The 23223-nt window shown below is 56.4% G+C and overlaps 1 protein-coding gene across 1 annotated transcript; it reads left to right on the top strand.

Annotated features, from left to right (window-relative positions):
* Positions 1–19975: 19975 nt before the first annotated feature.
* GADD45A (growth arrest and DNA damage inducible alpha) lies at positions 19976–22078 on the top strand. Its single transcript, XM_005151189.3, has 4 exons — positions 19976–20121; positions 20222–20323; positions 20401–20614; positions 21280–22078. The coding sequence occupies exons 1-4, from the start codon at positions 20078–20080 to the stop codon at positions 21391–21393; spliced, it is 474 nt and encodes a 157-aa protein (XP_005151246.1). The 5' UTR covers positions 19976–20077; the 3' UTR covers positions 21394–22078.
* Positions 22079–23223: the final 1145 nt, after the last annotated feature.

Below are 23223 nucleotides of genomic sequence, written 5' to 3'. Positions count from 1 at the left end.
GGAAGGGGTTCGCCGCCCGCGGTGACATCAGGCCTGACGCCATTAGGCTGCTTCATAAGCGCCATCCTGCACTCCAGGCGCCATTCGCCCCTGTCACGTCCCGCTCTCCTCAGGAGCTGGGCGCTTTGCCTGTGGAGGACCTGTCAGGAGCAAACCACCAGGATATATGTAGGGTTTATCTAAGGATTAAATAGTCATCGAATCGCGAAATGGTTTTAGGGTTGGAAGGGACCTTAAAGCTCCTCCAGTTCCAACCCCTGCCACAGGCAGGGACCCCTTCCATTGGAGCAGCTTGCTCCAAGCCCCTGTGTCCAACCTGGCCTTGAACACTGCCAGGGATGGGACAGCCACAGCTTCTCTGGGCACCCTGTGCCAGCGCCTCAGCACCCTCACAGGGAAGAGCTTCTGCCTAAGAGCTCAGCTCAGTCTCCCCTGTTCTGGCAGGTTCAAGCCATTCCCCTTGGCCTATAATGCAGGCTGGCTGCAAGAAACTCAGTTTTTGGTTAACTGGAGACACTCTAAAAGCACACTCAGGTCTGAGTGAAAGTGGGACCTGGACACAAGTTTCATCCTTTCATCGTTGCCTGTATCTGGATAAACACTCAAATCCATGAAGCTGCTCCCTCACTTCAGCCTTCTCTGTCTTGTTGCCCTATGAAAACAGGTCAAAAGAGCCTGAAGGGCATGGAACTGGAGATGGGCATTTTGGGTGTTGGGGCCTTCCCGTGCAGCCATGGGACAGCCAGCTGCAGGGCAGTGCCAGCTCAGACACGGCAGGGTTTGTCCCATCACTGGGTCTGCCATCAGATGCGGTGCAGAGCAGGGGAGCAGCGCCCTGTCAGGTGTGTGCTGTGCTTTGGGACAGGGTGCAGTGCCACAGTGTTCGATCTCAAAGCAAATCCTTCCTACATCATTGCCACGAGTGTGCGAAGTACCCTGCGTACAGAAGCCAGGTGAGAGACAGACTTGATGCGGGATACATCAGAAGATAAAAGGAGAGTTTTCACATTAAAACCCTGTAAATCTGACACCTTCACTATCATTAAATCATGAGTGAGGTAAATACGTGCCACTGAAGGCAACATCAACAGCAGTGTTTTAAGAGACTGGCTGCTATAACCAACAAAAAGTCACTGTTGCAAAAACCCTGCAGATGGGTCTTAGATGGGTCTTACAATAAAATTTGCCGACTCTCATTAACGTTCATACTCACCTAATTAGCAAATACACACAATTAGAAGCCAGTATCAAGTGAAAATGTAAATATTCACAGTATTAATTAATCTTTATAGTTCTAGTTACAGCTAGTGGGAATCCTATCAAGATTCAAAGCTATTTAACTGGCATGGATTTGACACATCCTTCTAAACCACTATTTCCCATGCTCACACTTTAAATAAGTCATCTGAACCTTTAGGCACCTGTTAGTATAATTAACTTCATCCTCAGCAATATTTTCTTGTATAGCTAATATTTGCCTTGCCTACACCAAGAAGTTAGACCCCTTTAAGTAATTGCTTTAGAAATTAAGTTCGTTTGCTCAGCTCTTGAATGTGCGTTTGCTCAGAATCTGAGGACTCCACAAACGCCCTGGATTTGAAAAGTAAATCCACAGTTTAATTTCGTCTATAATGAGAATTATCTTGGTTGTGTTTATTGTTCTTCATCAGCTGTCCCTGCAGTGCCACCTCTGTTCTGCTCTTGGAAACCCTGGAGGAAGCCCCTCCTGCAGTACCACTGCCAGGTCTGAGGGGACTGGGGCCCTGCATCATCACACCAGGCATCCACCCTGCTCTCCCTATACTGTTAAGTAATCTCCATAAATTATATCCCCAGTCTACATCGTATTACATAAATTTTATGAACAAAATAAGGTTGTTTCTCACCTGGAGCCCTGTGACACTGCTTGCCATGGGCAGCTTCTTGGTTGTAAAAAGGCATTTATCACAGAAATGGACTTTGTTGCCTCTGTTACACTCCAAGGGAATTCAGAGCATCTGTGTTGTTGCTTTTGCAAGGACTGTGCACATCCAACTCCTCCATGCTATACTGCATACTAACATACATTCAGATACCCAGATTTTCCAGGTGCAGACATAGCATTATAGGTTTTGGGTCACACCTTGAATTAAACACACCCAAAACATTTTTGAAGCATTTTAATATAAGCAGGGACATTGATCACCACATGAATACAGTCACCAATAGCCACACTTACTCATTCTGTGTAGCAGGGAACAGGAGTTGCAGGGTGGAATCTCCAACTCTTCTCAGGACCATTGCACACTTCATAGAATCAGAGAATCACAGAATCCCAGTCTGGTTTGGGTTGGAAGGGACTTTAAAGCTCATCCAGCTCCAACCCCTGCCACAGGCAAGGATGCCTCAGCCTAGACCATGTAACTCAAGGCCCTGACCAACCTTCTTCCTTATATTGCTTGCTTGCAGCTTGGTGTTTGCGATAAAGAGCACCAACAGTTAGCCACACAGGTCAAAAGCCCAGATGACAGCTTTGTCCACCAAGTATAATTCACAGTTTTCAGGCCATAGGAAAACACTTCAGAACATTAAAAAAGGAGAATTAACATTTTTAAACTAACCACAAGCCTTCATCCCAATGGGGAGGCCGAGTGTCATACTCACAGGAGTGTTGTACTTCCCACTACCACACAAAGGACCAGCATGATCAGGGCAGAAGTTACCTGGGTTTAGGCCTTATCTGAAAAGCAAACTCATTAACTGGCACATTCAAACTGATAATTTTGCCTCCCTTGACAGGCACAGCCTTGAAGGGATCGCAGCCTGAATGTGGATGTGGCAGCTCTTTCCTCCAGCTCGTCCCTTGGCAGGGCTGCAGCCTGCTGTTCCCTCCTGGGAAAAAAGAGGGGGAAATGTTTAGGTCAAACCAATGCCTTCATGAGCAGCAGAGCCAAAATGCTTGTTTCCTGCACCTGGGGAGATGCCTGATGGGGCTGAACAGGAGCCCCTTGTGCCCAGGCAGCCCCCAGCATCCTGGCCTGGATCAGCACCAGTGCGGCAGCAGGGCCAGGGCAGGGATTGTGCCTGGAATCCTGTGTCCAGCTCTGGGCCCCTCACTGCAAGAGAGACCTTGAGGGGCTGGAGCACAGAGAAGGGAATGGAGCTGGTGCAGGGCCTGGAGCACAAGAGAGATGAGCACAAGAACGGCTGAGGGACCTGGGGGGTTCAGTGTGGAGAAGAGAAGGCTCAGGGGGGACCTGATGGCTCCCTCCAAGTGCCTGAGAGGAGGATGGAGCCAGGAGGGGCTGGGCTCTGCTCCCAAGGAACAAGGGATGGGACAAGAAAAAACAGCCTCAAGCTGCACCAGGGCAGGTTCAGACTCCTCCAACTGCTTGTCACACTGCAGGAGCCCTTTGCTAACCAAGCCCCATGTGCTGGGATGTGTCCCCACAGCTGCTGCATGAGGCATCGCACCTCCTCATGTCCCAGCCCATGCTGGGTAAGGACAGGGATCACGCTGCAGCGAGCTGAGGGCAGGATAAATGGAAAACTGGGGCTTTGGCACTCTCCAAATGTCAGCAGAATTTCCTGCTACAGAAGCATTCATTCATGCTCAGTGATGCCCAACTGCAGTTAATCCTGAAGAGCTGAACAACAGATGAGCATTGCCTGGGAATTAAAAAGCCAAGGACTATTAACTCGGCACTTCTGCTCCTAATCAAGGATGTGCTTCTATATTACAGCTTCCAAATCACCAAACCCCCACACATCAGTGTCAGGGCAGTCAGCTTGTTAACCCTCCTTGCTGGTGCAGCCATTAGACACTAGCAGTGAGGGGGTAATGTGAACACACACGGATTCCCAGGAGCTGTCATCAAGGCCTGGGCAGGCTGGTGCAGTTCTCCTGCATAGCAGACACTTGTGTTATCATTTCACACTGGAGTAAAACCAACATTTCCACCACCCAAAGAAGTGAATTGCTGGTGCTATTTATGGCTGGGACATGCAACGCTCCTTGGCTAAAGCCAGACTATAGATAACCTACCCAAGGAGCTGCTCCTGCTTACCAAAAGAGGCACGGAGCCTTTTCTGACACGCTACACTCCTCTGCTATTTCCAAGCTTTGCCAGCAGCTGTTGGCCGCCCGCTTATTAAGCAAGAATGGGAAATGCAGCAAGTTCAGGGCAGGGGAAGAAGAACCCATTTGGGTCCTTGATCCATTCCCAAGTCATGGTTTTCCCGATTTTTAACGTGAGAGCATCAGTGAATCTGTTTTGCTGTTTCTTCTCATGAGTCCCCCATCCCCCCCCCTCCCCCCTGCAGCCCTGATCCAGCTCTGGGGCAGCAGCACAAGAGGGACGTGGAGCTGTTGGAGTGAGGCCAGAGGAGGCCATGGAGCTGCTGCGAGGGCTGGAGCAGCTCTGCTCTGGAGCCAGGCTGAGAGAGCTGGGCTGGGGCAGCCTGGACAAGAGAAGGCTCCTGAAGAGGAGACCTGAGAGCAGCTCCAGTGCGTAAAGGGGCTGCAGGAAAGAAACCTGGAGAGGGGCTTGGGACAAGGGCCTGTAGGGACAGGCCAAGGGGAATGGCTTGAACCTGCCAGAACAGGGGAGACTGAGCTGAGCTCTTAGGCAGAAGCTCTTCCCTGGGAGGGTGCTGAGGCGCTGGCACAGGGTGCCCAGAGAAGCTGTGGCTGCCCCATCCCTGGCAGTGTTCTGGATGAGCTTTAAGGTCCTTTCCAACCCCCACCAGCCTGGGATTCTATGCTTGCGTTACTTTGTTGTCAGAATATACAATATATGTATGGACAAGGAGGAGGTTGCTTGGGATTTTTGAGGCGGATTTTTTCCTAGGCCATAAAAGGTATAGCAGTTTTTTGTACATAAAACATGACATTTGCTTCTGAATGAAGTCAAGTATGGCCACAAAGAAAACCATCAGGCGCCACATAGTCAAAACTTAACAACATCTTGCTCAGCTTGCTCAGGCAGTTGTTTTCTCTGGATTTTCAATTTGCTGCTGAAGATACAACCATTCAAGCTGGGATGCTCTGCAGCTATGCCATGGCTTTAGCAGAGACAGCTCAAAGTGTGACAGATGACCTACTCCTGGCACTCTTTATAAGCAAAGCACACCTGTGCTGGGGAGCCTCAAGTACCAGACAGCAGAGATAGCAAGCAGAACCTAAAACTGTAACTTCTGCAATTACTTTGCATTACTAACATTATACTAATCATATTTTTGCATTGCTAATTATTATTGCATTACTAATATAATAATAAATGCATTGCATTAGCCAAGTGGTACCTAATGCTTGCTGGTGCTTGCTCGCTGCAGGTAGCAAGAACACAGAGCACTTGATACTGAGCACGTTCATAGCCCATGGAACCCCCTGAATTAAGCAGCACTGGGCAGAAGGACAGAGGAGCTACCAGAAGTCAGGTAGAGCACACAAGAAGATGCATTCTGTACCACACAGCTTTATCCTCCCATTTGTTCTGCTCGTTTCAGCACAGCACTAGATGTTTTTAACTAGCAGTTTCGCTATGAGGAGGGCTGTAAACATGGGAATGACACCAGTGCTTCTCCATTAGGTACGTGCGTGGAAAGAGAAAGAAGCCCAGTCCCTGCTCTGTGCATTCAATGTGCAAAAGGCAAGTGAAGCAAATCATGCAGATGCAGAACTTTGCTTGTAAATTAAGGCAGACTAATTGAGCCCTGCCTGAACTTTCTTCCCCTGAATCCTAAAAACCTGCCGAGCAAGTGTTCTTCTCTAATAACAGCCAAGGCAAAAGGTATTTTTAGCCCAGAAAAGCATTGCCGGAGCTTTACAAAGCAGAAGGTCAGGTACACCAAACACATCATACTGTCTCTATGAGCTCTCCTCTACCCACCCCATCCCCAGGGCTCCCCAGGCCCTGGTGCTGTGGAAGGGGGGTGCCAAGAGGGAATGGAGTGTGCAGGAGCCTCCCTGACTGCAGGGATCAGACAGGTCCCTTGGGAAAAGCCCTGGAGGAGAGGGAGCTTTCCTGCTTTCCTTATTGGAAAAGAAGGAAAAGAGGAGGAAAAAGTATTTTTCCTTCCTAAAAGCAGAGCAAGAGGATGCCAGGGCTCGGGCACTGCAGGGCCGACAGGAGCCTCTGGGATGAAAAGCTCATCCCAATCATGATCATACAGAAGGCGCCTGGCTCAGCTCCCCATGAGCACTGAGCCCTCCTGCCCGGGTGTCCCTGAGCAGAGATGCTCCAGCTGCCACCAGCACCCACAGCAGCTCCTCTCAGAGTTGTCACTGAGGGAGATTAGGAGAGACACGGAGCTGCTGTGAGGGCTGGAGCAGCTCTGCTCTGGAGCCAGGCTGAGAGAGCTGGGCTGGGGCAGCCTGGACAAGAGAGGGCTTCTGAAGGGGAGAGCTGAGAGCAGCTCCAGTGCCTAAAGGGGCTGCAGGAAAGCTGGAGAGGGGCTTGGGACAAGGGCCTGTAGGGACAGGCCAAGGGGAATGGCTTGAAGCTGCCAGAACAGGGGAGACTGAGCTGAGCTCTTAGGCAGAAGCTCTTCCCTGTGAGGGTGCTGAGGCGCTGGCACAGGGTGCCCAGAGAAGCTGTGGCTGCCCCATCCCTGGCAGTGTTCAAGGCCAGGTTGGACACAGGGGCTCGGAGCAAGCTGCTCCAGTGGAAGGGGTCCCTGCCCGTGGCAAGGGTTGGAGCTGGAGGAGCTTTAAGGTAATTTCCAACCCAAACCAGGCTGGGCTTCTGTGAAAGAACCCAGTGTCCCTCAGTGAAACATCCAGGGGCTGAGTGCAGCGATCTGGGAAGTCTGGGACATGCCAAAGGAAACCCGCTGGGCCGGCTGGTAACTGTCTGGGCAGAGCAGTCTCCTCCCTGCAGCTGAAGCTGCCTTCTGCTTCCATGAGCAGGTTCCCATGCGGCTGCCGCTGACACGGGCACTTCGTGCCTGCTGCTGCCTCCCACATGCCGACACTGCCCATGGGCTGCACCCAGAGCTGCACCAGGGCCACAACCCGGCTGGAAAACACCAAAGATGCTGGGTTTCCCCCTGTTACTGTATTGGAGGCTGCCTAGTTCACACCACAGCCCTGTGGCCAACAGGAAAGGAGCCCGTTAAACCACGATCGCAGCCGGGTGAGCAGCAGCCCAGCGTTGCATGTTCCTGTGCTCTCAGCAGCAGGACAATGCTGGGAGTAGTTTCCTCTGCGCCTTCTTTGCTGCCATCAGCGTGGTTTTCCATGCCAGTGAGCAAGGCCTGGGGCTGTCCCTGCTGTGTCCTGCCTGTAAGCATAGAGGCTGGGCTTGGGCTTTTGGGTTCCAACGTCCTGAAGTTACCGATCTGGCCAAATCTATGTCTGGAGCCAGTGTGCAAATGGGACGTGTCTGCAGCAAGCTGGTTTGCCACCATTTGTTGTCCAGAGCAGACGGAGAGTCTGAACCTGGACCAGCACCACCCACAGTGCTGAAAAGCCCCGGGGTACTGCTGCTGATGCGCCCTGTGCTAGCCCTGCCACCGAGGCTGCTCCCAGGGCCGGGGGAGGCAGCGTGGGGCTGAGCTGTGCTCTGCAGCTCTGCCTCCGAGCACCAGCCTGCTCCGTGCTGAAAACCAGCCCGTCCTGTTCGTGCAGCCAGCACGGAGCGAGCGGGGCTGCGGGCTGTGCACAGCAGCCATGGGAGAGCTGAGCAGGGACACAGGGGAGCAGGAGCAGCTCTGAGTCAGCCGCAGACACCCTGCTTGGTGTGGGGCTGCGGGGACACAGCGCTCGCCTCAGCACCAGCCTGGTTTGTGCTGCAAGGGACCTTAAAGCTCCTCCAGTCCCAACCATGCCACGGGCAGGGACACCTCCCACTGGAGCAGCTTGCTCCAAGCCCCATCTATGGATCACAGTGCAGGGCAGGCAGCGAGCACAGGTTTATTTTGGGGCACAGCCAAGCAGAGCTCAGTTAAGGAAGATGCCGCTTCCCACCTGGCAGCTGCGGGAGAGCCGGAGCCGGAGCTGTGATCCGGCTACACTCCCACCACGCCAGCAGAGCCCCAGCCCTGTGGCACTGGGATAATGTGTCCTGAAAGAGGGAATCATCCTTCCCATGGCCCAGAGGAACCCCAGACACGTCCCATGGCCTCCAGGCACTTGTGTAAGCACAAGTACTTGTGGGCTGGCGCAGAAATGCAGCGATCAAGGAAAGGGAAATTTCTACCACATCAAAGCATCATCAGAAACATCACATTTTACTGCATTTTCAGCTGTGGTGATATCACAGTGGGGTCATTCCCGGCTATGCTGAAAGTGCTGCAAACCCCAGCCCCAAAAATTCACCAACCTAATGGGTTTGAAAAGACCCAGTACCCTAAACCCAGCTCCCCCCACACCTGTGCCCCAGCTCCCCTCACTCTGCCTGTTCTCCCTGCCTGCCTCTCCCTGCCTGCTTCACTTCCAGGAGGAGCAGAGCTCTGCAGGACCCCTGGGGAGGGAGGAGAGGTCCTGTGGGTGTGTGACACTGGGGTGACTCTATCACCATCTCCCCAGCACACTGCAGTCAACCAAGGCTCTGCTCTGCTGTGTTTCAGTTAAACAAGTCCTGTGCATCCTCCATCACCTGCAGCCCTGATCCAGCTCTGGGGCAGCAGCACAAGAGGGACGTGGAGCTGCTGGAGCGAGGCCAGAGGAGGCCATGGAGCTGCTGCGAGGGCTGGAGCAGCTCTGCTCTGGAGTCAGGCTGAGAGAGCTGGGCTGGGGCAGCCTGGACAAGAGAAGGCTCCTGAAGGGGAGAGCTGAGAGCAGCTCCAGTGCCTAAAGGGGCTGCAGGAAAGCTGGAGAGGGGCTTGGGACAAGGGCCTGTAGGGACAGGCCAAGGGGAATGGCTGGGAAGAGATCCCATGCTTGCCATTGGGGTGGTGGTGTAGAGATAGCCAAAGTCCTCACACAAAACAAGCACCAGCAATGCCCTAGGGGTGTTACTCAGCACTGATTTTAGCTCTTCCTTGGGATGCAGAAAAACCCTTTAAGGAAATTCAATCCCCATAGCAGGTATGGAGAAGCAGAGCCATCCCTCTCTGGGATCATCCCACATCAAAGCCACCAACACAGGGATCAAAGTGACCATGATTCATCCCCACATCCACCTCTGATGGTTGCTGGCTCCTCTCACCAGAGACAAAACCTCAGCAGAGGCACCAGGGAGGCTGGGGACCAGCGAGGGGAATCTCCAACCCCCCCCCCAGGGCTCAAGGCAAACCGCAGGATTTCCATGGATCTCTGGGCAGATGGGATGTGCAGGAGCAGCAGCTCCCGTGCACCAAACCTGGTGTGTTGTGAGCGGTGGAAGGCACCACCTCCCCCAGCATGATGTCAGGTCGGGCAATTAGCTTGAGCCAGTAGTGCTGATGCTGATGGGGTTTGTGCTCCCAGAGGTGAGCAGGGCACATGCAGCGAGCCCCAGGGACGTCGGCTTCGGTGGATGTGCAGGTCCTGCACACACTCAGACCTCATGTGTTCGGTCCTACCTGTGGTGACAGGGGGGAAATACAACCAAAGTGAGATCAGGCACAGCAAAAGCAGGTCACAGAACTGCCCCTGCTGCAGCTGCTCCTCAGGGTGGTAACAAGAGCTCCCTGTGCTCTGCCCAAACCAGTCCCATGGCTGCAGCTGCAGCCAGGGAGGTTTTCCCTCTGCTCCGGCTCATCCCAATCCCCTGCACTGCAAAGGATCCCATCATCCACCTCAGTGCCAGTGGCTGCATCAGGCTGGGTGTGCATCCCTGGGGTGCAGAGCAGAGTTGGCTGCTCCCTCAGCCCATCAGGCCTGTACAGACAGGAAGATTGAGGTGCCAATCCCCTCCCATGGACAGTGCAGGGGGACTGAGGGAGCTGAACCCCAGCCAGGGCTGCTGTTGAGGCTGCAGCGCAGCATGCAGGAGGCTGCTCACAAGCAGCATTGGACTTGGTGATCTTAAAGGTCTTTTCCAACCCATTTGATTCTATAAGCAGAGCACCCAGGGTCTGGTTCTCCATCACACTTGTGGTCATTAAAAACACCTAAGGAGGATGTGCAACAGCTCAGGATGTGTTTCCAAGAGATCCTGGGCACCCTCAACTCCTGCTCTGGCAGCACAACCTTTACCTGCTCAGCTCCGGGGTTGGAGGCACCTACCAGCACAGAGGATGAACCAAGGATGCTCAGCCTGCAGCCCAGGACCTGCAGCAAGACCTCCAACACCTCCTCATGCAGTGGGTTTGACCTGGAGTGCTTCACTGCCTGCACTCCCTGAGGCTGCTGCTTTAGATAAAGCAAGAGATGAGCAGGGAGCTGCAGGGCTGCCTGCTCAGATAAGGCATGGCGGGAAGTGTGGTTCCAGGGCTGCTGGTGGAGGTCCTGGTCATGGTAGAGGTCCTACTAATGGTGGGAGCAAGCAGCAGCATGGGGCTGCCCATCCTGATAACAGACTGTAGGTCCCCAGCACAAGGGGGAGATGTGGGGACATGCCACCATATCGCATGCATAACCACAAACATCTCCAGAAATAGACTTTGGAGGGCATTAGGAAGAATCAGATCGAGACAGTGCTCTCCTGGCTGGAAAGGCACAGTAAAAATGGAGCCAAACCAGTCTGTGCAGTCAGGAGCCAACCTTTGGTGGCCAAGGGCTGCGGAGCCACCAGCCCATCCCATGCAGCAGGGACTTGGCTGGAGCAAGGACATCCCTGTCCCTGCTGCACCCCCCAGCAGCCTGGGCAGCCTCTTGCTGCCCTTAGGAAGGAGGGGAGCAGGATCTGTGCTTGCTGTGGCTGTGGTGCACACACTGACTGTGAACACTGACACCACTGCGGAAAGAACCAAGAACAGAGCGGTACTGACACGGGGCCTGCAATGTGGGGAACGGCACCAGAGCCGCTGCCAGCATGGCCAGGCCAACCTTGGCAAGCTCTGATCCCTGCTCAAGGCTCCTCGCAGTCATAGAACCCCTTCCCGAAGGGAATCCCTTTTTGGTCAGGCTTCAGAGGAGTCCTTTGGGTCACAGCCCACCCCCTGCAAATGGTTTAGACCCAAGACCCTTCCCCACCTCCTGAGCAACTCTTCAGGTCCTCAGCACCCTCACAGGGAAGAGCTTCTGCCTAAGAGCTCAGCTCAGTCTCCCCTCGGGCAGGTTCAAGCCATTCCCCTTGGCCTGTCCCTACAGGCCCTTGTCCCAAGCCCCTCTCCAGGTTTCTTTCCTGCAGCCCCTTTAGGCACTGGAGCTGCTCTCAGCTCTCCCCTTCAGGAGCCTTCTCTTGTCCAGGCTCCCCAGCCCAGCTCTCTCAGCCTGTCAGTTTATGTTAAGTTTATGCTAAAGGACTGGCCCAGAAGGTGCTGCTCCAGGCTCTCTGTCCCATCCCTTTCCTGCCTGCTCCAGCCGGCAAGCCCCACACTGCAGGGATGGCTGCCTGCACCTTTCCCTGTGACTGGATCATGAGTCTGGGGTTATTGGTTGCTTTTCTTACAGCTCCCAGTCTGCGGTGATGCAACAAGGATGGGCTCCCCCAGCCACACAGTGGAGCCCCACTCCTCCCCTAACACCCAGCTGGGCTGAGCCCTCGCCATCAGCATTCCCGATGCTGCAGCAGGCACTAAGAGCTCAGTAGTGGAAGACAAAGGAATCCCAGGTCTTCTCCTACCCCAGCTTACCAAGTTCTGTCATACCAACGACACTACAACACAGTTAATAAGTGTTCATTTGCCATCAGTTTGCAGCTGCCCATTTCCAAGTGCTCTGCAGAGATGCCCCTGTACCCTCCAAGAAGAATCCCATGTTCTCTTTCCTTATCCATGCTCACAAGCTTGGAAATTAACCACAAGTGCAGGTCCTTGTCCCCTCTTTGCAGGCAGGGATGCGGGTGCTGCAGCAGCACTGCACACCACCCATGCCCCCATGTCCCGCAGGGCATCGCTGCTGGATGAGGCCAGCCAGGAAACGGATCCGTGTGGATGCCCTGGAGCACATGATGCTGCCTTTTCCTGCCTGCTTCATCCCCTCTAATTCCTCCTAAAGAGCTCCTGGGCTGGAGGGCAGAGAGCTCCCATGTCCTCCCCGGCGCTGTGGCTGCTCCCTGTGCCAGGGGACAGGAGATGCCATCAGGAGGGCTCCCGCTCCCTCTGCTCCATGCTCCTGCTGCCACGGGAAGGTTTCTCACTGCTCCTTTTCCCCTGCTGTGCTTCCAAGTCTCCCCAGGCAGTTTGTGGCTCCCGAACCGCACCAGAGGGCTCACACCAGTGCTTGTGGCCACCAGCACCCCAATCCTGCTGCTCCCGATGGGATGGACCTGGATGGGGTCAGGGACCTCAGGCCCCCCAGGGCAGGCGCTGGAGGCTGATTCCTGTCGCTGCCGTCGCACCTCGGTGGATTCTCCCTTAGTGAACAGGTAATGACCGTGTTAAATCGGCCTTTTCCTGGGGCCGGGCGCCAGGAATTCCCTCTGGCTGCTCCCGGCACGGACACCAGGTGGCGCTGCGCAGGCGGCGATCGCGCGGGGACCCGCAGCCACATCCTCATCCACACAGGGATCCACATCCGCATCCGCATCCACACAGGAATCCGCATCTGCACCCTTGCAGGGACCGTGTCTGCACCCACAGCACCATTGGGAGCAGCAGGGCCTGGGGGTCACCCTGCCCTCTTCTCCTCAAAGCAGGCAGCAGTTTTCTCCCCCAGTGCAGGTTTGGATTAGGATTGCAGGAACACCCATAGGCAGGTGGCCTCTGCCCATAGTTGCCTGTGCTGGGAGCAGGAGCATGGCTACAGAGAGGCAGAGTGCATTGACTCACACAGGCCCTGCACAGCAAAGGCAGCACTGGCTCCTGGCAGCTGCACCAGAACGGGTCCAATGCTGAGCCTCTGTGTGCAGCTCCTGCCTCTTCTCCTCTCCAGCACCCCGGTAGGCGGCAGCAGGTTGTGGGGGGGGTGATGCATGCACCAGGCTCTGCCACCCTGCCCCACTGCTGCTGGAGGAGCTGGGATGTGGATGTGATGCAAAGCAGCTGATTGGCAGCCACAGGCACCATTAATCACCCAAGCAGCCCTACAGCTGCTGAGCCAGCTCTGCATGGGTTGGGAGGGCTCTGCTGCCCTGAGAGGTGCTGGGCACTGCTGCAGCAGGAGGGGCCATGTCCTGGGGTGGGAAAATGGCCCATGCAGGTCAAAATCCAGAGAATCACAGAATCCCAGCCTGGTTTATGCTGGAAAGGACCTCAAAGCCCATCCAGCTCCAACCTCTGCCACGGGCAAGGACCCCTTCCACTGGAGCAGCTTGCTCCAAGCCCCTGTGTCCAACCTGGCCTTGACCACTGCCAGGGATGGGGCAGCCACAGCTTCTCTGGGCACCCTGTGCCAGCGCCTCAGCACCCTCACAGGGAAGAGCTTCTGCCTAAGAGCTCAGCTCAGTCTCCCCTGTTCTGGCAGGTTCAAGCCATTCCCCTTGGCCTGTCCCTGCAGGCCCTTGTCCCAAGCCCCTCTCCAGGTTCCCTGCAGCCCCTTTAGGTATTGACCTTAAGGATTTGTAATGTCCTTAAAAACAAGATTCCTGCATTTCTGACCATTACCGGCATTTTAAGATCCACTTTCAAACATCATCACGGTTTCACATGCATGCACTGCAGCAGTCCTCACTGCAACGACCACCAAACTGTGCCTTCGAGCTCCCTTCCCCTTTTCCCCTCTCCCCCTTTGTCTTGTTATAGGAGGCAGAACGAAATCAGATCAATGGCAACTCATTTCCTGTCCCCGTGTGACCTACCTGCTGTTGACAGGCACCGCAGCACAGGCGGCTGCCACTGAACCAGTTCTGGTTTCCACATGCGTGACTGGGGTTGTTTTCACACTGGGGGTGCTCAGCCCTCTGCTGCTCGCACTGGCCCTGTCCGGCAGGAACCAGGAATGCCAATGGGAAACATCCTGGGAGAGCCGGGATGGGGAGTGGGGCACTGCCACAGTGACCCCATAGTGATCCTGCAGTGATTCCTCAGTGACTCTATAATGATTCCACAGTGATCCTGCACAAAGCCCATTTCCTTGTGGCAGAAGCACACAGGGCAGGAGAGCGTTTGCTCCTGCAAGTGCCACTCATGCCGGTTTGTCCTTCCACACAGCTAGTAAATGGGACAAAGTTTGGCTCTACCTTTAAGTGCAGCTTTATCTGGGAGCAGCACTGCAGGCGCCAAGGGGATGTTCCAGCTCCTGGACTTTGCCCATCGCTGCCTGGATTCCGGCTCCTGGCTCTGGAATGGCTCCTGCAAGCACCCACTGCTGGTCCAGGCTCCACAGCCATGGCTCCAGGTATGGGTTCACCAAGGCTCAGTGCCGGGTGCTGCACTTGGGCCACAGCAGCCCCCTGCAACGCTCCAGGCTTGGGGAAGAGCGGCTGGAAACTGCTAATGGAAAAGGACCTGGTGGTGCTGATTGATGGAGCTGAACAGGAGCCCCTTGTGCCCAGGCAGCCCCAGCATCCTGGCCTGGATCAGCACCAGTGCGGCAGCAGGGCCAGGGCAGGGATTGTGCCCCTGCACTGGGCACTGGGGAGGCCGCACCTGGAATCCTGTGTCCAGCTCTGAGCCCCTCACTGCAAGAGAGACCTTGAGGTGCTGGAGTGGGGCCAGAGAAGGGAATGGAGCTGGTGCAGGGCCTGGAGCACAAGAGAGATGGGGAAGGGCTGAGGGAGCTGGGGGGTTCAGTGTGGAGAAGAGAAGGCTCAGGGGGGACCTGATGGCTCCCTGCAAGTGCCTGAGAGGAGGATGGAGCCAGGAGGGGCTGGGCTCTGCTGCCAAGGAACAAGGGATGGGACAAGTTTGCTGAAGTTTGCTGAGCATCAGGCTCTGCTCCCGCAGGATTCCAGGGTGATGCAGGCAGGGATGCCCTGGCCTGGGAAGGTGAATCTGGGTCCTGGTGCCTGCACCGGCTGGAAGCAGCAGGGCCTGCCGGGTGCTGGGGTCAGTTCAGTGACACGGGACCAGGTGCCCCTGGGAGAACACAGTGACTGTTGGACCAGAGGCCACCCCAGGAATGTGCAAGCTGGCGTTTGCTTTGCAAAGGGATTGCTGCCCTTGTTATCCAGGAGATACAAAGGGAGGGAAAACACCACCCCGGAATGCACAGCCCCAGCGCATGAGCAGGGTCCTGTGCTGCTTGGGATGCAGGCAGTGCGCTCCTGCAGTGCTGAGCAGAGGGACAGACCTGGGGGAGGTTTAGATGGGATATTAGGGAAAAGCTCTTCCCTGTGAGGGTGCTGAGGCACTGGCACAGGGTGCCCAGAGAAGCTGTGGCTGCCCCATCCCTGGCAGTGTTCAAGGCCAGGTTGGACACAGGGGCTTGGAGCAAGCTGCTCCAGTGGAAGGGGTCCCTGCCTGGGGCAGGGGTTGGAGCTGGAGGAGCTTTAGGGTCCCTTCCAACACAAACCAGCTGGGATTCTGTGGTCCTATGCAGCAATGGAAGGGATCAGTGGAGCTGGGGAAAGGTCCCGCACAGAACAGGGCACTGAGGGCTGGATCCCTGGAACAGGGCCCCAGAAGCACAGGGACAGCCTGGAGCCAAGTGAGGAGGGAGCTGCTGGAGCAGGAGCAGCAGCGGTGCCAGGACCACCCCAGGGGCAGCCCCCCAGGAAGGCTCCTGGCCGGCTGCCAGCCCCTTTGGCAGGGACAGGGCTCGTCTCCCCTCACTGACACCCACTGATGTTTGGTCTCATTCCCAACAACTGAAACCCAACAACATGGGGCTCTTACGTGCAGGAAGCGTCTCTGGTTGCCTGAGAACATCCCCTGCGGGAGCAGCTCCCACTAAGCACAGGCAAGGCTCCAGCCGGCATCTCCCGTGTGTTATCCCAGTGCTCTCCAAGCTGCCTTGAGCCACCACTGAGCTAAACCCCATGGGCCCAGACAACATTTGGAGCTCAGGGTTTGCCAGCATCAGGGAAGAGCCGAGTCCCCACGGCTGAGCCCAATGCAGGCCCCATCTCCGTGCTGCTGAGGGGATTGCAGGCTGGTGAGTTATGAAAGTCGGGATTAAAGGGCAAGAAGGGGGGAACAAAACGCCCTGGATGCTTCTTGGCAGGCGATGAAAGGGAGGCTCAGAGGCAGCTGCCAGCCGAGAGCTGTGGAGGAACAACTGCGGCTCCGACTCGGGCTGCACAGCACTGCAGCCATGGTGCATCCCAGCACTGCTGCTGTGCCTCACCCCACTCAGAGCAGGAGGGAGCCGCACGCTCCCTCAGCATCCTTGCTGCTTCCCAGGGCAAGGGAGGGCAGGAAGGTGCCCCCAGCCGGGAACCCTGCGGGACAACACAGATTTAGAGCATCGCCTGCTGCCATTCCCAGCGCAGGGCAGGAGCTGCTGCTGCCGAGCGGAGAGAAAAGAGGCTTCAGCTGCTTTTCAGTTGCCTGCAAGCCAGATTTAGCCCTGCAGCCAGGCACAGATGGGGCCTGGTGGCCTGACCGCCTGTGAGAGACAATCTGAGCCCTGGCAGGGAGGCCAGACTCGCGCTGCTAACAGAGACGGAGCAAATTAAGCGAGCTTAACTCGGGGGTGAGCACACAAAGCTCCACCTGCTCGCTGCGGTGCTGCCATCTGCCACCTCCACCTGCTCCGAGAGAGCCTCTGCCCTTCCTCTTGACGCTTCCCTGTGTCACAGCTCATCAGGCTGCAGCAGCAGGACAAGGGGCACCGGGAGCTGAGCACATGCAAACTCAGGGGCTTTCCTTTGCCAGAGACAACACAACCGAGGGGCTGCTTCAATCATAGGAACATGGAATGGTTTGGGTTGAAGAGACCCTAAAGCTTCCCCAGCTCCAACCCCTGCCACAGGCAGGGACCCCTTCCACTGGAGCAGCTTGCTCCAAGTCCCTGTGTCCAACCTGGCCTTGAACATTGCCAGGGATGGGGCAGCCACAGCTTCTCTGGGCACCCTGTGCCAGCGCCTCAGCACCCTCCCAGGGAAGAGCTTCTGCCTTTCATCTATCTTGAACTTCCCCTGCTGAAGTTTACCCTCTGTATTCCCTTTATCCCTCCCTACATGCTGCTGCAGAAAGAGGTTTCCCAGCCAGTGCTGTTTTGTAGGTGGCTCCTGCAGTGGTTCTGCAGCCCTACACAGCTCAGCTGAGCTCATCAGTGCACACAGCACCGTGTCCAGTGCACACAGCTCTGGGTCCAGCTCACACTGCACCATGTTCAGCGCACACCACACCGTGTTCAGCATACACCGCACTATGTCCAGCACACACCACATCATGTCCAGCACCCACAGCACACACCGCACATTGCACTGTGTCCAGCACACACAGCACCATGTTCAGCACACACAGCACCATGTTCAGCACACACAGCACACACAGAACTATGTCCAGCGCACACAGCACCGTGTCCAGCACACACAGCACAGTGTTCAGCGCACACCGCACCGTGTTCAGCACACACAGCATCGTGTCCAGCGCACACTGCACCGTGTTCAGTATACACAGCACAGTGTCCAGCACACACAGCACCATGTTCAGCACACACAGCATCGTGTCCAGCACACACCGCACCATGTCCAGCACACACCACAATGTGTTCAGCGCACACAGCACTGTGTTCAGCACACACAGCACCGTGTCCCAGCACACACAGCGCACACCGCACCATGTCCAGCACACACCGCCTTGGGAAACTGCTGCTGCTGCAGATGAAGAGAAGGAAAACACCACCACAAGCAAACTCCCAAAGCCCAAAGCTGCCTGAGGGAGCATCGAGGTCCCGCTGCAGCATCGGGGGCTGGTGGGACTGCGCCAGCCAGCATTGGGCAAGCGTGTTGGCTCTCAGCACAGGAGGATGGAGACTCTTATGTGCAACAGCTGAGACAACGCGATCTTTGACACGGCTCCATCGGGAGCAGCCCTCCCCGGAGGCCCCAGCTGGAGATGGGGCAGATGGCAGGAAAGCTGGCTCTGGAGAAACACGAGGTTGGACCCAGCTCTTGGAAACCCTGCAGAGGGGCTGGGGAGGGGCTGCTGAGGGGGCTGGGGCGCACCGGGTCAAACACCCACATTTAGCTGAGTCAGCATCTGAGGAGCAAGCTAAGCATCAGCTGCAGAGCAGTCTCATGGCTCTATGGGATGTGCAGCTTTGCTTCCCCATAGCAGAAGTCAAAGAGAGTCCCCCCATGAGGAGTATTTGCATGGGGAGGCACTGTCAGGCACCTCAGCACCTTCCCAGGGAAGAGCTTCTGCCTAAGAGCTCATCTCAGTCTCCCCTGTTCTGGCAGGTTCAAGCCGTTCCCCTTGGCCTGTCCCTACAGGCCCTTGTCCCAAGCCCCTCTCCAGCTTTCCTGCAGCCCCTTTAGGCACTGGAGCTGCTCTCAGCTCTCCCCTTCAGGAGCCTTCTCTTGTCCAGGCTGCCCCAGCCCAGCTCTCTCAGCCTGGCTCCAGAGCAGAGCTGCTCCAGCCCTCGCAGCACCTCCATGGCCTCCTCTGGCCTCGCTCCAACAGCTCCACGTCCCTCTCCCCAGTGCAGTAAATGGGGATAACTTCTGTAACTTCAGACTCTTACCAGCTTCAGGAAAGTTGCCTGTGCAATACCTGTGACTCACCAGGAAATGATAATGTGTCCTGGCAGAAGACAAACCGGTGAGAGGGCACAGATCCCTCCTTGCAGCAGGAGCACGCACACAGAGCTGTGGCTGTCAGACACACCACCGTGCTACAGAGCTGATGCTTGCTCTTCCTGACTGCAGCACTGCCTCTTGCACCCCCCAGTGCAGGTCAGTGATGTGGGTACCTGCACCAAACACAGCTGAGCAGCGAGCATCCACTGTGCCAGCCCCAGCCAATGTGCAGGCTGGAGGCCAGAGCTGCAGAAGCTGCCTCCTAAGTGTGGGGTTTATCGTCAGGCTGACTTACCTCTCCCAGCCAGCAAGGCTGCAGTGAAACTACACTGTTCACTACACACAGAACATGTGTTTTAACACTCTGATGCCTTATTTGCCTCCTCTGGGTCAAACACCAGTGTCCCGAGCTATGCAAGAGGTGGGGGTGGTGTCCTCCAAGGCAAGGTTTGGGGTAGGCTGCTCTGGTTAGCGCCTTTACACTGCCTGAGGGAAGACTGAGCTGAGCTCTTAGGCAGAAGCTCTTCCCTGTGAGGGTGCTGAGGCGCTGGCACAGGGTGCCCAGAGAAGCTGTGGCTGCCCCATCCCTGGCAGTGCTCAAGGCCAGGTTGGACAAAGGGGCTCGGAGCATCCCTACCGCCGGGCACGGCCGCAGCCGCTGCTGTCACCTTGTGCCCAGGCCGGCGCTGCCTCCCCCCGCTGCGGGGTGCGCGGTTCCTGCCGGGGAGCTCCGTGGTGCGGGCAGACAGCTCCATCCCGACGGGAGGCCCCAGGGAACTCGTGCCCGTGGGGCCGCAGCAAGCGGGAGCACATCGGTGCAGGAGGATGCCCGGTGCAGGCTGGCCCTGGTGCTGTGAGGGGTGGTGAGGCTGGACCCACATAGGATGGATGCTCATGGAGGGGGTATCCTACCCAGGACCGTTATCCCGGGAACATCCCGGTGGTGCCGGACACAGGCAGCAGAGCCCCTTGGCACACCTCGACCCGCACGGGAGCCTCGGGCTCGGTGTGGGCGCACGGAGGAGCAAAGCTGAAGCGCTCAAAATGGCCGCCCCACGGCCGCGCTGCCACAACGGGAACCGGCCCCGAGGGTTCCCGGTTTTATGGCTTAGGAGAACGAACGCGCCCAGCCCCAATCCCTGCTCCCCGTTCCCGGGATCGGCGGCTGCTCCCTGACGGGAACCGGCTCCTCCCGCCCCCACCTCATCGCCTCCATAGGCCACGCCCCCTCACCTCCAGCAGCCAATCAGCAGCCACCGCTCCGCCGGTTCCCGTGGCCGGCGGCTCTAAGGCACGGTGTCAGCGAGAAGGGGGAGTGCTCTCATTTGCATAAACCAATAGATGGGCGATATGCAAATATGGCCGGCGCGGATTGGCTGGACGCAGGTCGGATAACGCCTGCGGGGCGCCTTTGTGCTGCAGAGGCGGTGGCGCGGCGCGCAGCGGACAGGGCGCTACTGGGAGCGGTCCCAGTACCCGGCACGGCCCGCAGCGGAACTATGACCCTGGAGGAGCTGCCCGGGGACCACCGCACCGCCGGGAGGTAAGGTACGGGCACGGCATGCGGGAAGGAAGGGGGTGCGGAGCGGTGTCAACCCCCTCGGTAACCGGTGGCTTCCTGTCTGTGCTTGTCCCGGTGGCAGGATGGAGCAGGCGGGGGACGCGCTGGAGGAGGTGCTGAGCAAGGCGCTGAGCCAGCGGAGCCTCACCCTTGGTGTCTATGAGGCAGCCAAGTTACTTAATGTGTGAGTGAAACCCCGGTGCTGAACCCCTTACCCCGGTGTGCCGCCACCCTTCCCGGTGACATTGTGCATCCCCGCAGGGATCCGGATAACGTGGTGCTGTGCTTACTTGCGGCCGATGAGGAAGAGGAGGGAGATGCGGCGCTGCAGATCCACTTCACGTTGATCCAGGCTTTCTGCTGCGAGAACGACATCAACATCCTCCGTGTCAACAACCCGGCACGGCTGGCTCAGCTCCTGCTGCCCGCCGCTGGCCCCGGGCCACCCGCCGACCTTCATTGCGTCCTCGTCACGGTGAGTCCGGATGGATCCTGGTTGCTGGGGGTAGCCCGTGTGTCATGGTCATGCCCCATGGCATGGCCAAGCCGGATGCCTCATGGCATGGACGAGCCATGAGGCATAACCTGTCTTTCCAGTGGGTGTTGATGGAGGTGCCCTGCAAAGCATGGAATTGAATGCAATTCCAAAATGTCATTCCATGCAGCCGGAACTGACTGTGCTTGTGGGCACAGAGCTGCCCGCTTGACTCCCAAACCTCTGTCTGGCACAGAGAACATCCTATAGGATCCGTAGGAAACTCCTTGAGCAAGCTGGTTTACTGGAAGGTATCCCCTGCCCATGGACTGGATGAGCTTTAAGGTCCCTCCCGGCCCAATCTGTTTTAAGATTCCATGATTTCCCTTTTAAAATTCTAATCATTTTATGAGTCTATTTTTTAAGTTTTATCATTCTATGAGTCTATTTCCCCCTTTTTCACCCCTTTTTCCTCCTTTACCCTGCAGTCCAAAGCTGCAGAACTCCACTCATCCTTCTGGAGTCAACTGGTTGGTTTGCTTTAGTGCCAGTTTAAGATGATTCATGCTCCTGGGTTTCCTGCTCTGCTTTTCCATCCCTCTCTATAGGGGTTGGTGTTGCTCCTGTATTAAAGCATATCCCCCCCCACACCTTTCTCTTTCCAGAACCCCCACGCCTCGCAGTGGAAGGATCCAGCGCTGAGTCAGCTGATGTGCTTCTGCCGGGAGAGCCGGTACATGGATCAGTGGGTGCCTGTGATTAACCTCCCCGAGCGGTGACCGTAGCGCTCGGCTGAACCCGACTGCACTCGAGTTTCGCAATCACTTTACAAGCAGTTGCTCAGGAAGTTACTCCCTGCCCTGGCACGAGGATCACCCGGGAGGGAGGGCAGGGGGAAAAGCGGAAAACGACAAAAAAATACCCAGCTAAAACTGATCTCACGGGGTGGGGGGAGGTTGGAGTGGAGCTACGCGTTGTGTGGGACTGCCAAGCGACACGGAGGAGCGTGGAAGGAAAGGGATGAGAAGCGCCTGCGTGGCTGGAGGAGTGAGCCCCGGGGGTGCTGCACGGCCAGATTCCTCATGGAAAACGCCCGACAGCCTCCACCTATTTTAAGTGCAACTTACAGCTTCTGGATTAAATACCTTAAAGAGCAAAAGAAAACCCTAAGATTAATCAAAGCATTTTACAACCCCTTTTAATGTATTGTTTGGGGTGTTAATTCTCAAGTTTTTATGCTAAGATATATAATAAGTTATTTTGTGCTATTATTGATGAAAAAACTATTTATACTGGGAGGTTTGAGAACCAGGATGCCCTTAAGCAGTTCATCTGCACCCACTCTTCAACACTTGGCTGTTGGAAGCAGCTACATTAATGTAATTGTTTGAAATTTGATAGGATTTAGGGGGGTTTTGGGTTTTTGGCTTTGGCTTCTTTTGGAAATAAAAGTTTAAACTCCAACCCTGGGTCCTGGGGTTTGCTTTCTTCCCCCCCGTTCTTCAGTGTAGAGTCAAAAGAGTTCATTTAGCAGCTTCTTCCTTGTCCTGGCCCTGGGCAAGGTCCTGCTGTGCTGCTCCTGTGTGGGTTTATTCCTAGACCCTCCCAAGCTGTTAAAGGGAAAAGCAGCTGATGTGCAGCAGGAAATGTTGGGAATTGTGTTTCTTTTTCTCCAATGCTGCCACTTCACAGCAGAGTTTGAACAAGCACAACATGAGGAGGAGTTATTTTGGAGGCTCCACAGAGCCTGAGCCTTCCTGGAAAGTGGGGAAACCTGATTCCTCGGACGAGGAAAACTTGACCCAGTGTTTCCCTTCCCAGGAAGGTGTCCACAGCCTGCTGCAAACCCTCCTGGATGTATTCCCTGTGCCCCCCCCCCCAGCAGGGACCAGACCCCTGCAGGGTTAGGAGGTTTCTGTGCCAAGCTCCGGGTTTAACTGCACACATACTCTTGGCACGCAAAAGCTGCACTCCATGGGGCGGGAATCTCTCTCCAAGCCTTAACAAACAGAGCTGGAAAACAGCCTCCTTGTGCCTGCGCAGCCACAGGGACGCCGCTGACCTACATCAGGGCTCCCCTAATTGCATGTGTGCGCTGCCCCGCGGCTCCCTGCCCGCAGCCCTGGGCACGCCGGCCCCAGCACCGCTGCCCCCGGCAGGTGCTGGACCAGTTCTCCCGCTCCCATGGCGTGCTCCGGCTTGAGGCCGCCCGCTCCCAGCCCTGGCCGGCACGGGGCTGCAGGGACACGTCAGCCTCACACCGGGGCCGGCACGTAGCTCGGGACCGGGCAGGCGCCATCCTCAGCCCCCGGGGACATGGGATGGTGCAGGAGCAGCATCACCATCAGCGTACGGACACCCTGTGAAGGAGGCCCCCTCACTGCCCACTGTGACCTGCACCCAGGGAGAGATCTGAGTGCTTAAAACACAGAGATCAGGTTGGGTTCTGCCCCAGGAGCTGCACCAAAAGGCGTTTTCTAAACATTTTTAGCTTCAGAGACCATTCTGAGGTACCCCACAGCCAGCTCTGCCCGATGCTGGGGCTGCAAAGAGGCAGTGCTCACCCTCAGCATCACATAATCCCAGACTGGTTTGGGTTGAAAGGTCCT

The sequence above is a fragment of the Melopsittacus undulatus genome, chromosome 6 (assembly GCF_012275295.1).
Source record: "Melopsittacus undulatus isolate bMelUnd1 chromosome 6, bMelUnd1.mat.Z, whole genome shotgun sequence".
Taxonomy (NCBI): domain Eukaryota; kingdom Metazoa; phylum Chordata; class Aves; order Psittaciformes; family Psittaculidae; genus Melopsittacus; species Melopsittacus undulatus.
The sequence above is the reverse complement of the archived record's forward strand: the minus strand, read 5'-3'. Positions and strand labels throughout refer to the sequence as shown.

What these genes read in the sequence shown, in the direction of transcription:
- GADD45A (XM_005151189.3), top strand. Translation starts at nt 20,078, where the DNA reads ATGACCCTGGAGGAGCTGCCCGGGGACCACCGCACCGCCGGGAG. An exon ending in GACCACCGCACCGCCGGGAG is followed by an intron (nt 20,122 to 20,221) that starts GTAAGGTACGGG and finishes TCCCGGTGGCAG; the next exon opens with GATGGAGCAGGCGGGGGACG. An exon ending in TTCATTGCGTCCTCGTCACG is followed by an intron (nt 20,615 to 21,279) that starts GTGAGTCCGGAT and finishes TTCTCTTTCCAG; the next exon opens with AACCCCCACGCCTCGCAGTG.